Here is a 25,000-nt window from a genome sequence, read left to right on the forward strand (position 1 = left end):
CATACTACGTGAAGGTATAGTACGTACTCCATGCATACATACATACATACATACATACATACATACATACTGAACTGCACCAAAGCATCACGAACCAAACAAAATTAACTGTTAAAAGTGCCCTGCTATACAAAAGGCTGTGGAGATTAGCTTACTAAAACTGTATTGCTGCCTCCCAGATTTACTTTTACTAGTCGTCGTGGTGGTGGTGGTTTGGGACAGCTTAGAGGAGGTGTGAATGCCATGCTGGGGAGTAGAAGGTTAGGTTAAGAGGAGATTGTAATGCGGAAAGGGAAGCCTCGGGGAATAAGGGTGGTGGACTGTACTGGAGAATCAGACCTCGGTGAAACTATGGCTCGCATTCTCACACGCTTCTCTGCTTCTCCTCCACTATTTCAAGAATGCTTATTTCAACTTACACGAGTTTTTTAAGCTTTTTTTTTTCTACTGTTCTGGAGGCAGATTGACAAGATTTCTTTATTACTAACTGGAAAAGCACTTGAAAACTCCGGAAGTCATCTCTGTGGCCTTAGAAAATAGTCGAGAACAAAGCTTTTCTGCATACGGGCCTGTCACTGAGAGGTGAGTGAGTAGAATAACAAGATTTCTTCATTTTTAACTGGAAAACACTCTTGAAAACCCCTCAACTCATCCCTGTGGCCTTAGTCGTGGTGAGAGAGCAAAGCATTTCTGAACACGGGCCAATGACTGGGAGGTGAGTAGAATGACAAGATTTCTTCATGTTTAACTGGAGAAACACTCTTGAAAAACAGTCAAATAATCCCGTGGCCTTAGAAAATAGTCGTGGTGAGAGAGCAAAACATTTCTGAATACGGGAGGTGAGTTTACAATAATGCAGTGTTCAGATAGAAAGAGAAGGATAGTGAGGGGATAGTCTAGTGCTGGGGGTGCTGTGAGGAAGCGTACAACGATCCTGGGGGAGCTACTAGTGCTGAACTTGAGAGAGGTGTTTGGGAAAGCTATGGCAGGGAGCTGGGAGAGGAGCTGTGTAGGGGAGGTGATCTTGGGGAGAGATGTGGCGGTGTGCTGGACAGGAGAGGGGAGGCTGTGGGGAGGTAGTGGTGGTGGTGGACTTGGAAAGGGAGACTTACGGGAAATGGGGTGAAGGGGAGAGTGAGGGGAGAACTGAAGCGTGGTGGTGGGGTGAGTAAAGAGGAAAAGACAGTAGTGGCAATCCTATCACCTATTTCTCTCTCTCTCTCTCTCTCTCTCTCTCTCTCTCTCTCTCTCTCTCATAGGACTCATTCTCAAGGTCACCCGGCCATCAATCACTTCGGACACACCAAGTTCAAAAGCCCAATATCCCTAACATGATTAATCTATCCATGTAATGTATTTAAAAAGGCCAGAGAGAGAGAGAGAGAGAGAGAGAGAGAGAGAGAGAGAGAGAGAGCCCTAGGTAATGTTTCATCCACTCATGTATTTCACATTTATCACGAAAACTGATAAAAAGAATAAAAAAAAGTCTTCACCCTGCCACCATTAGTAGCGGCGGGCGTCCAACTTTTGCATTGGCGGTCGTGGCTGGGAGCGGCAAGGTGACTAAGGGATCAGCGGCCCGTCACGGAACACACGGCCAGCAATACCACGGAATATTCAGGTTATGACGCGCATTAAAACACACATCTGCGCCGCGCTACCTCCCCTGCATCCCTCTCCCCTCATTCTCTCTCTCTCCCCCAACTCCTCTCTCCCCCGGCCGCCTCTCTCTCACCTCCTCGCCACCCACGGCCAGGGAGCACCAATGGAGTTTTCACTGTTTTATTATTCCGCCAGCGAGGGATATATTCGATATTTATATTTTCATTACGATTGAATAGCGATGGAATGTTGCCTTCTCGCCCTCGTATGGTGCAACTATTCCTCTCTTTCGCCCGCTGATTGCCAACTTTCGTGTCCTGCGTGTTGGCTTTCCCTCTCGCGGCCGCTGCCTCCCGTCCACTCAAGCTGCACGCCACCTGATAGTCTCCGCGGCTACTGGAAGCATTCAGGGACAGACAGCAAATACCAGCACTTTCTGCAGTTACAAACTTTACCTTTTAGTGTGCCAACCCCAGAAACTCTATCAGCGCCTTACCGACGACCGCGCGCCGCCTCTTACTCTCCTCCACCACCTTATCTACCGGCCCACCACCTCACACCTCACACAGCCTCACTACTTCACCTCCAGGAGCTTAACTGACCCTTCACTGCTTTCACTTACACTCTGTACTTCTTAAACGCGCCGATTTAGCACCTCAAGTACAGACTCAGCATCTCAAAACATTGATTCACTTCATATTGGTTCATCTAGTCAAATATACACACAGACACTCAGCAGGTCAAACACCGAATACTATCATCTTTAACCGCTTCAGTACTAAGACGCGTTTTCATATATCATTTTGCTTACTATATGGAGATTTTATACAGCATCAGAAATCTATGCGGTGGTTGATATTGTGAAGGCTCTGGTCATTAATCTTCTGACATCCACAGACCCTTCCTGGTGTCAATAAAATCGTCGAATCATACCCAGATCTCAAGATAAAAGTGTGTCCCAGTATTGAAGAGGTTAACAAGGAATTAGCACTAACGAAAACACTACTACAGCACCCCAAGCCCTGATTCAGCAATTAAAAATCAGCTTCGATATCTAAAAACACAGGCTGTCAGTACCTCAAAAAACTCACTCATCACTTAGAATATTGACTCAGAATCTAAGGAACTGTTTAGCATCTCCAACACTGTATCAACACCTCACAACGTAGCTCAGCATCTCACAAAGCGCACACACGCCTCGTTTCCCGGCAGCACAGCGTTACCCGGCACCACGAATCACACCGGAAAACCGCATTTACTTCGCAACTTGAGGACTTTTCGCTTCACGCACTCATTACTTCGCGACGCTCAATGTAACTCCAAACCACAGCACTGGTTGGCTCGGAGCTTTACATTGCCGGGAATTTGTGGCCAGCATTTCTGAAAGGTCTGTAGAGGTGAAGTAATATTAACCCCTTCAGTACTGGGACGCATTTTTACCATGAGTTTTAGGTGTAGTTCCACAATGTTATTTGCATTAGGAAGAGTCTATTGAGGTCAGAAGATTAATGGGAAGAGTCTTCAATATTTTAATCCCTCACATAAGTTTTTGAAGCTGGATAAAATCGTCAAAATAGTAAGAAGAATGAGTATGGAACGCGGCACAGGACTGAAGGGCTTAAGAAGAGTTACCCTCCGTCAAGTGGCATCCTTCAACTCCCCTCTGCAGCCACTGGAGATCTTCAATATGAGTTAGTTGCTGTCCGGTGTTTCTGGAAGCTGCCCTCTGCTGTGCATCAAGTGGGGTTGTAAAGATTTTAATTCTAGACTTGTGTCGTCTTCCAGCTTTCCCGTCCAGCACTCGAGCATTTCATTACAAGTCGTGGGGCGGTGTTCCTGGACGCTCTCTATTGGCAAGACAAGTGACGTTACATCTGAGCATTTATCATTTTACATCATTTACCCTTCAGTACCATGCAGCGTTTTCATATTCACTTTAGTTACTTTTTGGCGATTTTATACGGCTTCAGAAACTTATGTGGGGATTAAAATAGTAAAGACTCTATCCATTAATCTTTTATTTATTTATTTTTTTTTTACCTCCATAGACCTTTCCTAATGCAAATAAGATCGTGTAATCATATCCAAAAATCAAGACAAAAATGCGTCCCAGTATTGAAGGGCTTAAAAGTTTTCACGGTTTTAATCCACATACCACTAATCATTCCATCTCTACAGGTCTTCTTGGCTGCTCTATCCTCTCTTACATGCACTCAGATGCCACGCGCGGCCTCACGACCACAGCCCAGCCTCCCCTGCCGCTATGCAAATGATATGGCAGTCATCTCTGGGAATGAGTAGCCGCGGCGGGAGTGTTGGGCGGTACTTTATGGGCGCCGCCCCTGTCTACAACTCAGTGGCGGCTGTCCACGGCTCATAACTGGACCATAAGCTACTTTTTGACTTCCAGCACGCTCATAAACAATGTTAGGGAGATCAAATAAATAGGAAGAACATATCCTAAGAATGACTATTGGAGCTTTTCTGCCGGCTTACTCTCATCGCTTGAATAACGTTAAACCACACAAGAATAAAGCAAAATAACATACATAATCTGTGACCGACTATTGGAATTACTTTGCCCACTAAATCTCATCACCTATAAATTGGTAAGCTAGGAAAAAAAAAATGGTGACGAGTCGAGTTCCTCCGTGTCTGGAGCCGTACTGTGCTGCGTTATCATAAAAATCCTGCTTCCTAAGACCGCTAAAATATCAAAATATACAATAATAGTTACACTTGCAGCATCAGTGACAGTGCCAGAAGCAGCAGTAACAGTAGCATCACCACCACCAACACCATCACCACACCACCACCACCACCACCATAAGAGTAACAAAACCAGTGATAGAATGGACGAGTCATCGGTTATGGCGTCAGTTGAGGAGCAGATCCTTTGAGAGTGAAAATAATCAAATCCAAATCTCTATCTATCAATCTGACATGCCTACATGCAGGGGAAACCCAGACAACGCGACTACTCCCATCCACGCACCCACCCACCCACCCACACACACACACACACACACACACACACACATTTCCTTAACTACATTAGAATCCAGGTCAGCCCCTGGACCTGGACGGGCAGAAAGGCCGGACCCTCACCACAGCCCCTGCGATTCAAAGGTACTAATGTAAAATGACTTGATAACATGGAGGGAGAGGCCTTCGCTGACGCCCACACGCAGGGGCCTCTTGAAAGCCACAATTCGTGATGATAACTTGCTTTACCAAATCTACACTTGTTCGAATTTTGAGTATAAACGTGTCTTATGCTTGTAAGCAGACACGAGTACTGAGGACATACCTTACAGATGATATAGCAGTAAAGGCAGCAGCAACTCCTGTTTTCCCTCATTCCCTCCTTCCTGTAGATAAAAAAAAAAGACAAAATATAAAATTACTAGATATAATTCTTAATGAGTTACCAAATGAATTACTACAACAGCGGAAGGAATGCTGGATTAACTACCAGTGCATTTTGTAATACGTGTATTTTTAATCATACGTAAAAAAATGTTTCCCTTTTCTAAACAAGGGAGATTAGATGAAAAAATGTTAGTGAAATGTTCAGTGAAGTATAGAAAAGGTAGTGAATGAATAGCACCGTGTGAGTGTGTGAGTGAGCGGCGGCACCAGCTGTGTGAATGAGTCATTACCGGAACGCTGGTAAAAATGTTAATTAGTTTCAAGAAAGTCAACGGACAAGAGAAGAACTGTGTTTTACCTGTCCTATTCCTTATTTACTTATTCATTTCTCACAAAGACTTAAAAAGATACAAAGTTACTGCATACTCAATTCCTCCATTCCTTCCATACACTTCTGGAAACTTTCTATTCATTAATTCACTTTTCCTCTAATTCACATAGTTACTCATTTAAATATTTACACATTCCTGCATTCGTTAAGCGGAAGACTTCTTAACCTTCTTGGCGTGATTCGTGCTCAGGTTTGTCGTTAGAAAAGTCTGAAGCTCTCTATCCAATCCTTCTTTCCACCTACACCTCTCGCCACCAGTTGCCTCTTTGCTTCCCTCAGGCCGCGTCACCCTCCCTCCCTGCCGCTGCCGCTGTCTCTCTTGCCATCACCTCCTCACGTCCCGGGTTTGTCTACGTCATCAAGTTGACTATCTTTTCTCCACCTTTTCTTTTCCTTCACCTTCCAGAACGGCGATGATATCTTTCTTTCTCTCCAACTTCCTCTCACTTGAACTCACCTGTTTTCGCCTCTTGGCCTTTCTACATTATCATGTTCACTATTTTCTAGGGCTTTCTTCTTTTCCTCACATTTCTCCTGCTCCTCATCGCTTCAAAAGTCACTGCTAGTCTTATTTTAGCTGCCTTGTATTCAATAACTACCTGTATTTTCATCGTATGTTTTCGTCAATATCTTTATTTTTGTGTCGCTGCAGAATTCACCTTCTCTCTTTCTCTTTGTACAGTTGCCGCCGCCTCTTTGACTTATCCTGACTACTGAAATCAGTGTCTCCTCGCACTCTCTTCTTTTTTCTTTTCGTAGCTTCATCCTATCATGGTGCGAAAAGTCACTCTTATTGCTGGTGATATCGTTACTTAGTCGCCTTCCCTTGAACTTGCACGTGCGATGGAGATTACTTTTCTCTCCATTTCTTTCTCTTCCTATGGCACTGTTTCATCTTGTCATCGTTTCTGGAATCGTTTACATATAACATATATTTTTTCCATCTTTTGTTGGGTTTGTTTACGTGAGCAAACTCAGTGCCCCGTCGCTCCCTTTCCTTGTTCTCTTTCTTTCCTTATTTCCCTCGCGTCTCTTGTTTCCACTCAGCGGTGTAATCAAATGCCTCCGGTCTAGGTGCACCGGGCAACATCTGGCTTCGTCACTATTATGTAGAAAAGAATATCCTTGACCTAAAACGTCTCTGCAAGTTGCTTCTAAGAGCCACGAGGTCTAAGTGAAAAGAATGCCTTTCCAACCCCGTCTGCCTGTCTGTCTGGTGTCGAAGTTTTCCTCTTAGTTCTTTGATCTAATTACGTAATTTTAGCTAGTGTCTCTCTAGTTTGTATGCAAGACGCGTAGCTGTTTCTTCCTATTTCAAAGTTGTGCACGCGTCTCCTTTGTCTTGGCCACCTCACCTTGCGAGGGAGAAGGTGCCTGGGCTATGGTTGCCGATGGTTCCTTGGGCTGGCTGAAGATCCTAACCTGCTTATCATTATCGCTGATAGGAAACAGTGCAAATGGTATAAGTAATAGTAGCAGTAGTGGTGTAAGCGGTAGTAGTGTTAGTAGTAGTAGTAGTAGTAGTAGTAGTAGTAGTAGTAGTAGTAGTAGAAATAGTAGCATAGTAGTAGTAGTAGTAGTAGTAGTAGTAGTAGTAGTAGTAGTAGTAGTAGTAGTAGTAGTAGTAGTAGTAGTAGTAGTAGTAGTAGTAACAGCAGCAGCAGCAGCAGCAGAATGAAACAGTAGGAAGCAATATCCGTATCTATAACAGCAGCATGAGTTGTACGTGGCTCCATCAGCGTAAGCCTCTTTAACGCAGTGAGTGTAGTGTGAGGAGAGAGAGAGAGAGAGAGAGAGAGAGAGAGAGAGAGAGAGAGAGAGAGAGAGAGAGAGAGAGAGAGAGAGAGAGAGAGAGAGAGAGAGAGAGAGAGAGAGAGAGAGAGAGAGAGAGAGAGAGAGAGAGAGAGAGAGAGAGAGAGAGAGAGAGAGAGAGAGAGAGAGAGAGAGAGAGAGAGAGAGAGATGAGAAGATGGTAACAGCTGACCAGAGAGAGAGAGAGAGAGAGAGAGAGAGAGAGAGAGAGAGAGAGAGAGAGAGAGAGAGAGAGAGAGAGAGAGAGAGAGAGAGAGAGAGAGAGAGAGAGAGAGAGAGAGAGAGAGAGAGAGAGAGAGAGAGAGAGAGAGAGAGAGAGAGAGAGAGAGAGAGAGAGAGAGAGAGAGAGAGAGAGAGAGAGAGAGAGAGAGAGAGAGAGAGAGAGAGAGAGAGAGAGAGAGAGAGAGAGAGAGAGAGAGAGAGAGAGAGAGAGAGAGAGAGAGAGAGAGAGAGAGAGAGAGAGAGAGAGAGAGAGAGAGAGAGAGAGAGAGAGAGAGAGAGAGAGAGAGAGAGAGAGAGAGAGAGAGAGAGAGAGAGAGAGAGAGAGAGAGAGAGAGAGAGAGAGAGAGAGAGAGAGAGAGAGAGAGAGAGAGAGAGAGAGAGAGAGAGAGAGAGAGAGAGAGAGAGAGAGAGAGAGAAAGGTAGCGCCCACAGTGACCCATCTTGCCAGTGTGGGCGGGAAGGCAGGCAGGTAGGAAGGTGCTCTAAACCAACAACGACCCTCTAGACAGTAACACTTCAATACCAACCCTTCAGCATCAAGTACAGGCGACCACCACATCAATCTTGCCCCAAAACAAGGCTGTCTTTATTCTGTCACGGTAAGTGGTGTCGTGTGGGGTTCTCCCAAGGGTGTCATCGCCTACAAATGGTCTCGAAACACAGGCAATCGATAGGAAAAGGGAACATCAGGGAACATCAGCTAGGGAGATACACAGCTCCTAAGTACCCCCACAAGATTGATGCAGCATCCAAGGAGAACTTTGGGACTAACACCAATGACTTTATCCATCAGAGAGTCTGTCGCCACTTCGCCAACTAGCTAAATCATCTCAGACAAAGCTCTACCACCACGTATCAATCATTCACTATTCCCATACCAATATTTGAAAACGCTTTGATCTTCTCAATAAGGACAATTTTCAAAGGTCAGAGAGATTAAAAGTTAGATTTATTTCCATGTGGTCACTTTTTCCCCCACGAAGAGTACACGACTCTTGTTGAACGATGAAGACAATCACGAAAATCATCCTTGAAAATCTCTATTGCCTCCACCAGAACCTGTTGAAGATTGGTGTGGTGCTGCAATAAGAAGGTGGCGGTGGGGAGCCAAAGCGTTGGAGAGAAGTGGACCTAAGGCAGTAAAAGTTGCAGGAAGGATCTCTGGTACGTTTGAATTTAGCACGACGATAGAACTAAAATTGTTATTGAATATGGGGATGAAAAACACACACAAAAAAAGAGTAACAACAGAGAGAGAGAGAGAGAGAGAGAGAGAGAGAGAGAGAGAGAGAGAGAGAGAGAGAGAGAGAGAGAGAGAGAGAGAGAGAGAGAGAGAGAGAGAGAGAGAGAGAGTGTGTGTGTGTGTGTGTGTGTGTGTGTGTGTGTGTGTGTGTGTGTGTGTTGTATGAATGTGTGCGTGTGTGAATATGTGTGCGTGTGAATGCATGTATGTTTGTGTACGTGTGTGTATGTGGTGGCGGGAAGGAAGGCGTGAAGGTAAGCAGGTAAGCAAGGGAAGGTAAAGAGGCAGGTAAACAGAGAGGTAGAGAAGCAGGGAAGCAGAGAGACAGGGAGGCAGGGAAGCACGTGTACAGACAGACAGGCAGGCAGGCAGGCAGGCAGGCAGGTGGTGGCGGTGGCGGTGGCGATGGTGGTGGAGGTCCTGAAGGGGGGGGAAACAAAGGCACGGCCGCGGGATTATAATGCAAAATGGAAACTGAAAATAAAGTTACACTGGATTACTCGACTCGCTGCTCGGCTTCCGGGAAAAGAGAATACAAACATTAACCGAAAAAAAAAAAACGAAAAAAAAAAAACCCTCAACAGGATTCTCATAACCTATCGACTGTTCCGTTTTATTGTGCGTAAAATTCCAGGGCAAGATATTATGTGCACTCTTTTGTTGTCATTTTTTTCGTGATTTATTCTCGTTTTTATTGATTTACCTATCTACTCATTTACTTCTTTCTATGTGTGTGTTGCAAGGACAAAATTTGGTCTTTTTTACGCGACACGCTTAAAAGATTGTTAGTTTCTTATTCACAGACAGACAGTTAGGGAGACAAGGAGACACACAGACAGACAGATAGAGAGACATGCAGATAGATAAACAGGCAGGCAGACAGGAAGATAGATAGATAGATAGATAGACAAATAGATAGATAGATAGACAGATGGACAGACAGACAAGCAGGTAGAAGACAATCAGGCAAGCAAACAGATAGACAGATAGATAGAAGGACAGGTAAGCAGGAACACTGATTGACAGGTAGATGAACAGACACACACAGATGGTCAGACAGAAAGACAGACAGGCAGACAGACAGACAGACAGGCAGGCAGACAAACAGACAATCAGGTAGGCGCACAAAAAAGATACACAAATATGGTGTTTTTATGCCTAATTCTTCTTTGTAAGCTACGTTCCATTTCCTTTGTTAATTTTGTAAGAGTTGATTGGTGTGTGTGTGTGTGTGTGTGTGTGTGTGTGTGTGTGTGTGTGTGTGTGTGTGTGTGTGTAGGTTTTTGTATAAGAGATTAAATTCGCTTTCGGGTACGTTACACACACACACACACACACACACACACACACACACACACACACACACACACAGAGAGAGAGAGAGAGAGAGAGAGAGAGAGAGAGAGAGAGAGAGAGAGAGAGAGAGAGAGAGAGAGAGAGAGAGAGAGAGAGAGAGAGAGAGAGAGAGAGAGAGAGAGAGAGAGAGAGAGAGAGAGAGAGAGAGAGAGAGAAACCTGGCTTAGCTGTGTAAATGCGCTCTCGTCTATGTCCAAGCAAGTAGTCATTTTTCATCACCTTTATCCTTTGCCTTGAAATATCCTTAAACTTACGAATATTCCGCTCCTTCCCTCCCCTTCCCCGGCCCGCCGCACCGCCTCGCCCCGCTGCCTGGCCCTGACCTCCCCTAAATAACTGAGGCAACGTAATTTCGGGTCAACTTCCAACACACACGAGCAGCGGCACGGCAACACTTCAGAACTTCCCGATCAGTGTGCATGGCTGCCCATCCTTCCTTCCTTCCTTCCTTCCTTCCTTCCTCCCTCCCCTCCTTACCTTTCCCTTCCCTCGTGCCTGTGAGCCCTGCCTGCCCTCTCCGCCAGCGTCTTTGAGCGGCCTCGGGTGGCGCACTGCAGAACACAAGATCGCCGTGGAGGTCGTTGTGATATGCTAATTCTTGACCTCCAAATCACTGCAGCAATTCAAGCGATACAGTTTTATGGCCACGTTTGTGGATTGGAGGTGCTGTTTTCAGTGTTTGCCTTCTATTAGCCAGGTATTCTGTCCTTTGTTTCATCTTTATAGTGTCACAGGAGACTGCCAGTGTTAATTTCTTTTCTCTGGTAAAGCACTATGTCCATTTCTGTTTGCCCTTTTCTTCCCATTGACTTGATCTATTTCTGCAAGAGAGTGTTAGGACGTCTTCAGATCTAAATTAACCTTAGCCATCTTGCAAAATCTGTCTATTTTTTCCCTTTTCAGTGGAGGTTTTTTATTTCTAACCCTTCAGTACTGGGACGCTTTTTTTTACCATGAGTTTGGGCATGATTAGATAATCTTATTTACATTAGGAAGGTTCTATGGAGGTCACAAGGTTACTGGCCAGAGTCTTCCCTGTTTTAATCCCCCACATAAGTTTCTGAAGCTGTATAAAATCACCAAATAGTAAGACAAATGAATATGAAAACGCGGCATGGTACTGAAGGGATTAATGGGGAAATAGGAGTTAGCTGAGTTTTTTTCCCTTTCTTTTCCTTTTGGCTGACCTCTTTCATACCCACCAAAAAAAAAAAAAAAACACTCTCCCGCAACAAAGAAGAAAATTGAGTTAATTGATTTACGTGTCGGGTGGTCGTAGAGGAAGGTGCATTTCCGTGCTTCGCGAGCCTGATGAGTTTTAAGGGCTCAGGAGTTGCCTTGTGTGGGTCAAGTGGCCTCTTGCTGTCTCCCTATCTTCTAATGCCCTTGTCCCTTAACTCTGCCCACGTGCTATCCCCTACAGTTACTTCAATAGTCATGCCTGTAGATACATTAGCCTTCAGTACTAGGACACATTTTTACCTTGAGATTTGTATATGATTAAACCATTTCATTGACATTAGGAAGAGTTTATGGAGGTCAGAAGAATAATGGCCGCAGTCTCCACTATTTAAATCCCCCACATACGTTTCTGAAGCTGCATAAAATCACCAAATAGTAACCAGAATGAATATGAAAACGCATCAAGGTACTGAAGGGATTAATAAAAAAATGTTACCCCTTGTGTTCCTTCCCCGATAATGAAGCCTTCACCATCATTACAAGAATCTGTTTCCTATACCGGGACAAATCTCAGACTTAATGTAAAACTCGCTGACTTGTTCCTGGAAGTATAGTAAAAGTAATACAGGGAACCATGCCAGGCTTTCCTATCAGAAAAGGAAGTGAAGCGAGTTAATTGGTTTACACGCTGAAGGCCTGTGCTGGATGGTGTGTGTGTGTGTGTGTGTGTGTGTGTGTGTGTGTGTGTGTGTGTGTGTGTGTGTGTGTGTGTGTGTGTGTGTGTGTGTGTGTGTGTGTGTGTGTGTGTGTGTGTTACCTGAGGTGCTTCTATTTCTAGGTGTCAGGAGTAATGCAGCACTCGTAGGCTTTCCTGCAGGCTTGGATCGTGTGTTTATAGGCTCATTCCTTGCCTCCCTGCGGTTATTAACTGACTCACGCTTGTCCCGCTGCAAAACTTTACTCCAGCTTCGCAAAGAATTTAGCGCGATGCGAATGAAATGTGGAAAAAAAAGGTAGATTAGGGAATTTTTGGTATCTACGTTCGTTATACCTGCAATTTTCCCTGTAGGCAATTATTAGAGTGAAGATAAACCGTAGCGTCAAAACAGGAACGCAAACTAATGGCAAGCTGATAATAAACACCTTTTGAAATTGTAGGAAACTGACGCTTAAATTGAAGCCATAACACATACGTGAACGGATTGGAAATAAAAAAAGTTACTGTATTAATTTAGAGAGAGGTAAAAATATCGAATAAACTGGAGTGCGGAGGCCCATGAAATTAAGGGTAAGCAAGATACGAGCAAGAAAGGAGAGGAAGAGAGAGAGAGAGAAAGAGAAAGAGAGGAAGAGAGAGGGAGAGCATGGATAACTGGAAACACAAATACAATGATAGTCACGAAAATAGCCAAGGAGACAGAGGATAGGCAGTAAAGCAGGCAACCACGCAAGGGGAAGGAAGCAAGCAACAAGCCTCACCACACCACCAACCTCCGTTTTCTTTGTATCTAGCGATCCTTGAGTCTCTTCCGGACGCTGGGTGAAGTTACAGAGGTCGGGGCGGCGGTGGTTGCGGTAGTAGTAGAGGTAGTGGTGGTGGTGGTGGTGGTAGTCAGCCCCTTCACTCAGATCTCCCCGCTCCCTCCCAGTCCCTCCCTTTCCCTCCCACTCTCTGCCATTGCCCGCCCCACTCACCATCCCAAATATTCGGTAAAAATGGTTCCTGGTGACCCCCAAATCGAACCCAGCCGGCCGTGCAGGCGTGGGAAATTTAGTGTCGCCCGCACCAGCACCAGCACCACCACTACCACCACCAGCACCACCACCACCATCGCTACGGTCGAGTGCCAGAAAAATGCTTATATGCAAGGAAGAAAAAAAAAAATGGTGAATACGTAAAATAAATACTTCTGTGTCTGTCTGTCTGTCTGTCTGTCTCTGTCTGTGTCTGTGTGTGCTTGTCTCTTGTCTTTCTGTCTCTGTCTCTGTCTCTCTCTCTCTCTCTCTCTCTCTCTCTAAGCAGACAAAAGCAAGAGTAACAAAACCATGCTGCTACATTTCTTCCCTCTTTTCGCTTTCTCTTTCTCCAGTTTACCCTTCCTATGTATCTCAAACGTAAAGTACCTCCATTTACACTGTCTCTTACCCCTTACATGCACTAATTCTGTTTTGTATCTATTTCACGTATAGAAAAAGCCAGTTAACATCATAAAGAAAACTAAGGGGAAAAAAACTCAAGCTCACAAAAGAAACATATAGTAGTACCTCCATTTACACTGTCTCTTTCCCCTTACATGCATTAATTCTGTTCTCTATTTATTTCATGTATAGGAAAACCAGTTAGCGTGACAGAGAAGACTAAGGGAAAAAAACTCAAGCTCACAAAAGAAACATATCATGCATTAATTCTCTGTTTCACGTATGGGGAAGCTAGTCAGCGTCACAGAGAAGCCTAAGGGAAAAATAAACAAATTAATCCACTAAGTTCAAGGTCAAAATAGAAAGAAAGAAGCGAAACTGAAGCACAAAAATATTCCTATCGCCAGTACAATTTGAGTCACGCGCTAATTACACTGACACGAGCGTTCCAGTGAAGCAGGAATCTATCGCAGCGTGTTTCTTCCCCCCAGCGAGGCAAACAGGCGCAGGCAACACGGGATGAAATCAGTGATGCTACACGGGCCCAGTCACGTGTGTTATTTACAGAGCCATGGGGCGTGAGCGTATGATTCGTCTCCTCTGTGTAGTAGTGGCTGTGACGCTGGGCCGGCTGACGTGGGGGGGAGGGTTCACACTAAATCGAAGGGAGTAATAATAAAGTGGTCAAAATCATATACTGGATTCGTTACTATTTGATATTTCCCTTCAATATTAAAGGAGTTTTCTCATAACTACCTACAGTTCTTTAGACACGGTGAGGGGACGGCTGACACTAGATCAAAGAGTGTACAATAAAGTGGTCAATATTATATACTTAATACGTTATTATTTGATATTTCCCTTCACTACTAAAAGACACTCTTCCCATAAATACTTACGAATCTCTAGACACATCTGTTTGTCCTATAGTCTCTTGAATAATCATGAGTCTTAGCTGACAAAACTGACATATTTTTTTTTTTGGTGTGTATCAATGCAAACACAAAATAAAGACTATATTAGCTGGAGGATAAATAAGAAAACCTGACACTAGAGTACTGTATTAACTAGGATGATGTAACTACGATCCTTAACCCCCTCAGTGCAATGACGCGTTTCCATATTCATTCTGCTATTCTGCTTACTATTTAGAGATTTTACAAAGCCTCAGAAACTTGTGGGGATTAAAATAGTGAAGATTTTGGCTATTAATCTTTTGACGTCCATAGACCCTTCGTAATGTAAATAAAATCGTCTAATCATACCCAAACTCATGATAAAAATGCGTCCCAGTACTGAAGGAGTTAAAAGCACTTTGAATGAAGCAGAAAGAATAAAAAGAGAAAAATAGTTCGATCTCGATAAAGGTAGATTTAGAGAGAAGCAGCAAAAAAATTAAATCGCAAATAATGATGAGAGACGAGTGGAATAAATTCAGTAATTACGTTATGAGCGCCGAGTCAATAGCGAGCTTTAGCGGAAGATTAAATCAATTTACCGGTAGTTGACTGGCAGAGAAATATTTTCTTATTCTTATATTTTTCTGGTAATTGGCACGTGGTAGATTTACTGTTTGTTTCAGCTCCCATGAATCAAGAAATAGAGAAAATAGATAATTCACACTGACAGTCTATACAAGGGATCTATTTGCAGGTAGTTGATAAGCAGAGAAGTATTTTTTTATTTTTATATTTTTCTGGTAACTGGCACGTGGTAAAGTTATTGTTTGTTTCAGCTCCCATGAATCAAGAAATAAAGAAAAATAAATAATTCACACTGGCAGTCTATACAAGGGATCAATTTGCTGGTAGTTGATGGACAGTGGAATTTTTATTATCTTTTTTTTTTTTCTGATAACTGGATAACTGGCACGTGGTAGACTTATTGTTTGTTTCAGCTCCCATTAATCAGGAAGTCGAGAAAAAATATATAATTCACAGTAACAGTATAAAAGACATCAATGTACGAATAAGATACTAAACAGCACCTCAATGACACTGAAACAAGAGAAATCACTGAAAGGCGTCAGTTTGTAGCTTCATCAGCGACTCGGCAATGATGGCTTGCAACGAAATGGCTTTTCTGTTCACTTTCCTTCTGCGCTCACAAGATACAAATGAACCACGCGTTACTCTGCGATACATTCCTGACAAAAAAAATTATATGTGTGAAGAAAAAAATACAAAATATTAGATCTTAACCAATTCAGTGCCATGATTCGTTTTCATATTCATTCAGCTTACTATTTGGCGATTTCATACAGCTTCAGAAACTTAAGTGGGGAATAAAATAGCTAAGACTTTGGCAATTAATCTTCTGAACTCCATAGACCTAATGCAAATAAAACCGTCTAATCATACTCCAAATATCAAGGTAAAAATAGGTCAAAGTACTGAAGGATGTTAAGAACTTCGACTATATCCTTCTTTTGACGTCTTTCCACGTGGCTCAGTGTGAAGTCATGCTCTACAAGGCCTGACGAATGCACGACTTTAATTTTCCCACTGTGGTAAGTTTGGGAAAGTGTACAACGAATGGAGTCTTAGGAAGCGGGAAGGAAGGAAAGCATTATTTGTTTATGACCCCTTTAAAATGAGCCAAATTCTTACCAACATTCTAGGAAGATTCCCCGTGCTGGATTCCCTCACGGACACAAAACTAATCTGATATTATAGCGCGTATTCCAAAACGTTTCGGCATTTCATCTCCACAACTTTTAAGAGCAGAAGTTTTTAGAGTTCTTCAGTGAATTTTTATGAATCCGGTCGTATAAATGTTTAACAAAGATTCCGCATCTCCGGTGAGGAAAATATCAGAGGAGATTAATTTGGCTAATAATGCGAGTGTGTTGCCTGACATGTAGGCCGTTATTCCACTGCCAGCCCAACGACGCTCTCCCACTCAGCAAACCAGATAGTAAGCTTTAAGTATAGGACAGGGCACTCGAATTAATTCAACGACTTAATCCCTTCAGTACCATGACGTGATTCCATATTCATTCTTCTTACTATTTGGTGATTTTATAAAGTTTCAGAAACTCATGTGAGGGTTAGAATAGTGAAGACAGTGGTTATTAATTTTGTGACCTCCATAGACCCTTCCTAATGTCAATGAAATCGTCTAATCACACCAAAAAACTCAAGGTGAAAATGCGTCCCAGTACTGAAGAGGTCAAAGTGTATTGTCATGATTTTAATGACTGTTTAACAAGGATGTTGCATCAACAACAAGAAAAAATCACGCATGACAATTTGATGCATCGTCTCTGAAGCTTTTGAAAATGGTTCTTTTGAGAGAAAACATTTTATAATACAGAACCTTAACTTTCTCCTTTATAGGCTGAAGTCGTGACTAACGAAAACACCAACGCTTTCTGATAAAATCGTGGCTCGCTGGCTTATCACACACTTCAAACTTCTTTCGGCAAATGTTAACAAGATCCTCGCCGAGAAGATACCTTGGCGCGATCAAGATCCTCGCCGAGAAGATACCTTGGCGCGATAACTCACACTTTACCAAAGCCTTACATGTGTCTACTAATAATATGTACCTCATACGAGTACCAATATCATGTTGCACAGTCACTAAAATATCAACACATTACTCAATTGTTACGTCAACAAACTTAACGCTGTAGTGGCTCTTTGTAGCTTCTTATACTTCATACGTTTTGTGTACGTCCACTGTTCACTTACCTTTACTGAAGGACGATATGGATCTGTTCCTTGATCTCTGGGCCTTCTCCCTGTACGGATATAGATACCATAAGACTACTGTGGGCACTTCACAGAACAAGTGATGAGTTTGTGAGAACACAAATGGTTTCTCTTTGTCCGATGTCAAAAATATCAAATAAATTTTCCTTTAAACTTGTGTTACTTCATTGTGAGTCTTCGGTAAAGTTAATATTAGTGTGCTTTCAATATTCTCTCCGCGAGGGTCTACTTTAACATTTATCTTTTTTTCTTAAATGGGTTCACGTGTGGCATTGCAACACCTGGACTCTTGTGTAGCATTGCCACACCAGACTCATCTCGCCGAACTATCCATATCCTGCGGGACTAGCGGTTGGCCCTGCTGACGTGGCGCCTCCATCCGCCACGCACCAGGAAGCTCTGCACTGTACCTCGCAGTGGAAGGATGAAGGCATGGAAATAAATAAACACGCTCTTAAGCAATATAAGCGTGACTTCACGTTGAAACATAAGCCAGGTACTGTCAGAACAACTCATCAATACGGGAACTACTTAGTCAGGCACCTCACAAAGGTGTTCCAAGGCTCACACCAGGAGACGAAGCTGAAGCAAAGGAGTCACGCTGCTTCGGGAGAAATGCGGACACTTCAGTATTCTCAGAAGCATACGACGGAAGCTAAACAAGAACACCGTTTAAAAGATAAGATGATAAATGGAAATTGAAATGATAATGCTTTGGAATGACAGAATAATAGAATTTTAGTCTGGAGTCGTGGTAAAGTTCAGAGATGCCTGGCTGGCGGTACCCGCGGCATTGTTGCCAGACGCGCTAGTCATTACTGTGTTTTCAAGAACTGCCAGACTAACAATGAAATGAAGGACAAGTGCTTCTTCACGGGAGTAGAGAGCTATGGTGATTGGAGAATACTAGCGATTGTATATCTTGAGGAAAAGACATGAAAGATATAGTTTAGCAAAATAACGCCTTACTATTTTTTAAGCTAGAAGAAAAGTGAAAATACATATACAATCAAACATGTATCTTTAAAATACAATAATGCTAGAAGCCATAGGATTACAAATTAAAAACCCTCCTGTATTTATGGTGAATAATAATTACATCAAATGGATCATACCTTCGTGAACTCCAAGGCAAAGTAAATAATAAAAGAATACGAAGCTTTCAACTGTATTTCAACACATTTTTACATGACAAAATTGTTTAACAAATATGCCTTATGAGTGTTACATGGCTGCCCGGCTCCGGCCAGGCTGGAAATGAACAGTCAACTAAGTGAAATAGAAAAGGATATGACCACTTCCTGCCAGGTGCTTGTGGAGAGTCAAGCCGGATCACCTCATAACACCAAAAGCTTTAGAAATGTGTTCCAGAGTGCCCGTGTCCCCGCAGCCTGCACGGCCGACCTGGCGGGGCTCTGGTCTAATCGTTTTCGTTTGTCACCCCCACACGTGTGCATGGGGGAGGGAATGGTGGGGTGGCCGCGTCTTATCCACGTAGTCTCGCACACACCATCTACACTACTCGCATCCTAATATACTTTTACACAGCCGAGTCATCACTTGAGGAATGTCACGCTCTGCAGAACACTCTCACACACCCTCGTGGATCCAACACCACTGGGACACCTGGGCGGCCTTGGTGCTCGCTGCGGCGGGGCTCACAGGGACGCACGAGAGGTGGGTGTGGGGGTGGGGTCCGGGTTTGCATGTGTATAGATTCGAAACAGTCCGCAAACCCCAAAGGACTTGTCACAGTATACAAAATAGACTCGTAAAATGACCGGGAGGACTCGAGGGGAGGGACACACACGGGTTAACATTTTTTTAATTGATTTCTAAATGTATCTACAGACTGAAGGGAGAACCACGTGACTACACAGGTAACGCTAGGTGGTGTTATTAAGGTGTGTGTGTGTAATGTGTGTGTGTGTGTGTGTGTGTGTGTGTGTGTGTGTGTGTGTGTGTGTGTGTGTGTGTGTGTGTGTGTGTGTGTGTGTGTGTGACTTGGAATAATCTCACCTTCCAAAGAGCCTTGACGCACGCACTCTCTAAATGACTTCTCCGTTGTGATATTGAGCCAAGAACAGAACAGGTCACTCGTCCCATCATTATCATTACTACCTCGTGAGCAACTAATGAGAGCCAATGGAACGAAAGGGGAGCCACCAGCGAAGTGTGACGGGGCAACGCAAGAGGAGGAGGAGGAGGAGGAGGAGGAGGAGGAACAGGAGGTGGTGGTGCTGCTGTGGGGGTGGAATGTCTGGACTAGTGGAGGAGGTGCAATGTTGTGTTGAGGGTGGCTGGGTGTGGGAGGGTGAGTGGGGGGGAGGTGAGCAGGTCAGAAGGGGGGAGAGAGACCTGGCAGCACAGCAACGTCTATTCTCATTAATTAATTAGAGTCGTATTTCAGTAATCACAGGGAATAAGTCGGATAAATAAACGACAATGACTCATGGGACGAAATGATTATTATGATGATGGTGGTGGTGAGGATGGTGAGGATGACGGGTGGTGCTGATTGTACTGGCTGTGGCGGTGAGCATGACGGTGATGGTGGTGGTGGTGGTGATGAGATGAGCAGGATAGTGATGACATGACCAGTGTGAAGTGTGAAGGTGGTGATGTTTTGTGATGACTCTTCATGACAGTGCTGTAAATTATGCATTTTTTATTCATAGATGTAGATAATTATAAAAGAAAACAGGTCCCTTTATTCAATACAGTGTGTCGGGGAGGGGGTGGTGGTGGGGCGGGATGGGGCGGAGCGGGGCGGGGTGAGGCTGCTTCAGTCTCTCCCTCAGTCTGCCACAGTCCGCTCATTCCTCCTTGGGAGCAAGAAAACTAGTTAATTACACAGTAGTTTCATGAAATTTTCAAACAACTTTTTTTATGATCTTTTTTTCTCTCTCTCTATGTTTTGAGAAAGTCACTTATCTCTCAACGTCACACCAGAAATTTCACCATCATGGATGTCTTTCCCTTGATTCTGCGTCCGTCACTCGGTCCTGGTGAGCGGCGCGGACACTGCAGTTTATTTACACCTGGTGAAGGCCACGGCGCCCTCACCTTAACGACTGAAAGCGTCTCCTTCAACACTCACTCGCACGAAGCCACAGACAGCTCACAGAGGTCACGCAGGTCGAGTAAATCACACTCTTTTAACAGGATACAAAAATAGAAGGTTCAACGAGGCGCCACATCACCGTTATTATGCAGGTCCGCGGTGTGGCCTGACTCTGCCGGCGCCCCTCGTTCTTGCTCCCTTAAGGAAGTACTTGTGTCGCCTAGGGATGTCCCACCTGCCGCTGAGATCACCTGGGGCACAGCGAGGGCGGCAGGGGGCAGCAGGTGCGGCGTCCCAGCAGCCAGCAGGTTAGCAGGCAGCACAGGAAGAGCGGGGACGGGGAGGGTCTGCTCTGGGGCCCTCCTCCGTGCATGGCCGCCGGATGCTCTCCTGTAGGGAAGATGGAAGTTGGCTATGATCGATATGTTATGCTAAGAGTCACACTGCCTGGCCTCTCCTCGAGTTAGATGGGAAGTTTAGGGTATGATTTTACAACACACTGTCAGCAGGAAGAGTGACGAGGTTGAAGGTTTTAGTGCCTACAGCTTCCATGATTAGTGTGTTCCTGTAACCTTCAAATTGCTGTGGTTTCCTCTCCAACTTAGTAAAATGTGGTGCAAGCTTGGCGTGAAATTCCAAATCAAACATTAACAACAAAAGGGAAGGCGATGAGATTCAAATTTTCAATACCGACAGTTTCCATGACCAGTGTTTGGGTAGGCCTCGGACCGCTGTGACCTCTTCTCAAACTCAATAAAAAGTAGTGAAACATTATTGAAAAGGGTGATGATGAAATTGAAATTGAAATTCAGAGTTTTAAAGCTTTCATTTCTAATCAATAAAATCTATTATAAGAAAAAATGCATGGACTTATTTTCTTTTCTCTTCAGGATCCAGAACTGTAAGAAGGCTGAAGACCAGAAATGTGTCTTTAAAAGCCATTGTTGATATTGAAATGTGGTATTGCAACGATAAATCTGAATTAAAAAAATAGATAAAGTAAATAAATAAATAAATAAATGAATATATACACAAACAAATATAGAATAAATACAATGAACATATTTCCTTACAGAACAAAACAAAGCAAAATAGCTCACAGTGAACCAGAACAAACACATCAGCGGCAGTGTATTGTTGCCGGAAAGCCACAACACATTACACACACCCACCATTTACTCTCGATAATGCTATTGTTACTTTGTCCCTGCCGTGTATTAAAGCCTCGCAGGATCAAATAATACGGATCAGTCAGTGGCTCTTTGACCATTAGTCTTGCCATTTCATAAGAGCTGAAATTGACGCAAGACGAGTGAGATGTGGAGTGAGGATTGTTGAGGGTGTGGAGGTGGACGCGGAGGAGACTCTCACTATTTCCTCCCTCCCCCCCAACCTAGTGTCATTCTGAGCAGGGACGGTGATGCTCGAGTAGCTATAGTCACTGTTTGTAAATATAAATAACATAGGCATTGGGGTATATTTGTTTCTTTTATTGGTGTGTGTGTGTGTGTGTGTGTGTGTGTGTGTGTGTGCACACACACACACACACACACACACACACACACACACACACACACACACACACACACACACCAATATATCAACATCTTCATTAATCATAGTTCCCCTTCTCCTTCTTCTTCGTCTTCCTCCTCCTCCTCCTCCTCTTTCTCCTCCTTCTTCCTCCTTCTCCTTCTTCTTCCTCCTTCTCCTTCTTCCATCTCCTCATCATTATTATCACTATCACCAATTTCATCATTACTCAAACACCAAGGCCACCGCTGAATCATCTATACATTTCAAGAGATATGCACTCCAGTGGACACTCATGGAGGTGTGTGCGTGTGTCTGCTCTCGAGCTGTATTGTGTCTCGGCGCCACACAAAGAAACACTACCAGCATAGAGCCGCTACTTCATCTGCTTCGTGGCGTTGGTGGCGGTAAACTTCATAAGAAAAGGAGCAAAAGAAGAAGAAAAAAGAAAGGCTGTTCCTGTGCCAGTCCCGTGATCCTGAGTGGCTAAGTTTGGTGACCTGCTGTCAAGGGTGGGCAGGTCTGGCCATTACTGATAAGGCGAAACGCTCCCGTGCAGGGATGGCCTTGTCTCCCAGGCGCCGCAGAAGGGCCCGTACTCGCCTCCCACTGGGGGAAGAAAGTGTGGAGGTGTGGGGGGATTATTAATCACTTCCGTCATTACTTCTCTTTCCCTTGGTAATAATTTTGAAGGGAAGGCACCGAATATACTTCCCCCCTTCTGGCCTGCTTCATTCTGTCTTATTCTATTTGTTTACTTTAATAACGTTCTTCCTTTACATGTACGCTCCTGAACATCATTAGGCGAGGAATTATGCATGCGGATCAGCCTGCGCCAGGAGGGAGCGCTTGCTGCCACTTTTCCAGGAGACTATTTTTGTCTCAGGTTATTACGTAGTACGCGGTGCTTCCCTTCACTCGCCCTCCCGGGGAAGCAAGCGAGACAAGCGATCTAAAACCCTCCCCGTGATGTACACTGATATTCTTCAACGTTAGCACGACACGCCACCACCTTTCTTCTCTCTCAGCCACCACCCGCTAATTAGCGACGCTCGCCTTATTAATTATCACCTGGGATGAATTAAATAATACGTGCGCAGTAATTAATACACTGATATGGGAACGAAGCACCACCGCCATAGTAAATACTTCACTCCGGATCCACGAGGGAGGCGCTCGTGGTCGATTCTAATCTGCAAGAAACGTTGCCGGAGAACAGCAACGAGCGCGGCAGTAATGTTTGAGAGGACGCGCCCCGCCCAGCAAGACCTAATTTAACATTGTGTTGCTCCCACGCCTAGAGGCGGCAAGGAAGGGTTCACGGGATTCCCTTCATAGTGCACGGAGAGTAGTAGTACATGAAACGGAAAGGGAAGGCAGGAAGGAAGGCAGGAAGGAAGGAAGGTAGGAAGGAAGGAAGGAAGGAGGGAGTAATCCAGTATACAAGGCAGAGGTGAGTGTGTCAGTATGCACATAAAGGAGTCAGGGAGAATAAACAGATGGATAAGAGATGAGTAAATGATGAGTTGAGGTGAGTTTGTATGTAGATATGTGAGTCAAGTTAGGTAAACTCTGGAATACCTCGTCTGTTTCTGTATTTCCATCTTCCTACGACTTGACTTCTTTTAAGAGGGAGGTTTCAAGACATTTGTCCCTGATTTTTGGCTAACTCTTGGATCTTTTTAAGGGAACTAACAAATCAAGTAGACTTTTTTTCTTAATTTTTTGTTGCCCATGGCCAGTTTCCCCTATTGCATTAAAAAAAAGACAGATGATTGAATAGATAAAGTAGATAGAGAGAGAAGGTGGAGACAAGGTGAACATGTAAGCTGTGAAGGATTGTCACACACTTTAATGCAAACTGGCGTGCCTTGGGACTGACGCAGCAACCCAGCCAACGAGCTCATCACTTGCCACTACCACTAGAAAAACTTGGGAGTGATAGGAAACTACACAAAGGACTTCATTATATTTCACCTCTCTTTAGTTGCTTCTAATTAATACAGGGTAAGTTTTAATCCCTTCACTGCAAGACAAATTGTCCAATAATCACCAACAAAATTTTAGACACTTACTTCTTTATCTTGCCTATTGAATACTTACGTGCTTAAAATAAAAGGGAATCGGATAATACAGAAATAACATTAGAGTTTTCAGTTTAGCGTTAAGTTAGGTTAGGTTAGGTTAAAGTTAGGTTAGGTTAAGTTTGGCTAGGTTAGGTTTGGTTTGGTTTGGTTAGGTTAGGTTTGGTTAGATTTGGTTAAGTTAAGTTTGGTTAGGTTAAGTTAGGTTTGGTTCAGTTAGATTTATTTAGGTTTGATAACTTAAGGTTTAAATCAAGTCAGTTGAATGATTTCACTGGCGATCTCTTCACTGTGTTGATCGCGATACAGAAAAAATAAAAAATGAATGAAAAAAAAAAGTTTATTTTGGGGAAAGAAATTAGTTACTTCATGGAAATACGCGAGCGAAGGTTATTTTGCATAATGCCCAAATAATCTCCTATTCTCTCCATTCTTTCCTTTAGTTCGTGTCCATATAAACCCTTTTTAACAATACTCTTTACGTTTGCGAAGAACAAACATAGCAGTGAAAGTGTTAAGATGGAATTCAATTTGTAGTGAAAGCAGTGGAAGTTATCGTTGTGGTTCCGTGCGGCCTTAATTGCCTTACGGAATGTGGCGAGCGAACGAGGGAACGAGCGCGGAGAGTTTAGCGGTTCCAATGAGATGCTGATGAACGTGGTAATGCAAGAGTATACTGTATTACAAGCAGCCCTGCCATGCCTCGATTGGAACGCTTTTTTCTGCTAAACCTTTTGTGAAGCGGCAATTAAGAGGAAGAAACCTTTCTTTTATTTGTAGCCATTAGTAAACCACCTTTACCCTTGGCGAAGAGAGGGAAGAAAGCACTGTTACTTGAAAGGTTCTCATATACAGTGTACGTCTATGAGTTTTTTTCAGTTATCATACAGCCCTAAGACGTAAATGTTTCGATGTGTTTTATTACCTTTACTCCTCACCCCTTCTGTACTACGACATATTTTCATAGTCTTTCTTCTTAGTATTTGGTGATTTTATTCTCAAGACTTTCTCCCGTTGATAGTGTAGAAATCCAGTTTTGTAGTCGTGGAACAGCGCCAGTAAGTTTGTGTTCTGACGTGTTTACTCTCTATATTATGACACGTTTTTCTCTTTCACTGCCACTATTTTCAAAGGCCAAGGAGATGAATAACCCGATTCTCAAGACTTTCTCCTATTGATAACGTAGAAATCTTGTTAATCTGTCACAAGTACCATAAAGAACACCAGTTAAAGTCCGTGGAACGCCAATTGTAGCCTTTTGAATGGAATAAAGGTCAGGGATGG

At 43.7% G+C, this 25,000-nt stretch overlaps 1 protein-coding gene and 1 long non-coding RNA gene across 2 annotated transcripts in view; both read right to left on the minus strand.

The window, feature by feature from the left end:
• Positions 1–17,370, minus strand: part of LOC123520577 — a 53,955-nt gene extending 36,585 nt beyond the window's left edge. Inside the window, exons 1-2 of the long non-coding RNA XR_006679310.1 lie at positions 17,015–17,370; positions 4,913–4,973 (exon numbers count right to left, since the gene is read on the minus strand). This is a non-coding gene — a long non-coding RNA (uncharacterized LOC123520577). The remainder of the gene's footprint in view (positions 1–4,912; positions 4,974–17,014) is intronic.
• Positions 17,371–18,187: 817 nt separating this feature from the next.
• LOC123520578 (flocculation protein FLO11-like) overlaps positions 18,188–25,000 on the minus strand; it is a 124,961-nt gene continuing 118,148 nt past the window's right edge. Inside the window, exon 7 of the mRNA XM_045282967.1 lies at positions 18,188–20,489. Coding sequence (XP_045138902.1) covers positions 20,347–20,489 — 143 coding nt within the window. The 3' untranslated portion in view covers positions 18,188–20,346. The remainder of the gene's footprint in view (positions 20,490–25,000) is intronic.

Source organism: Portunus trituberculatus, chromosome 47 (assembly GCF_017591435.1).
Source record: "Portunus trituberculatus isolate SZX2019 chromosome 47, ASM1759143v1, whole genome shotgun sequence".
Classification (NCBI taxonomy): Eukaryota; Metazoa; Arthropoda; class Malacostraca; order Decapoda; family Portunidae; genus Portunus; species Portunus trituberculatus.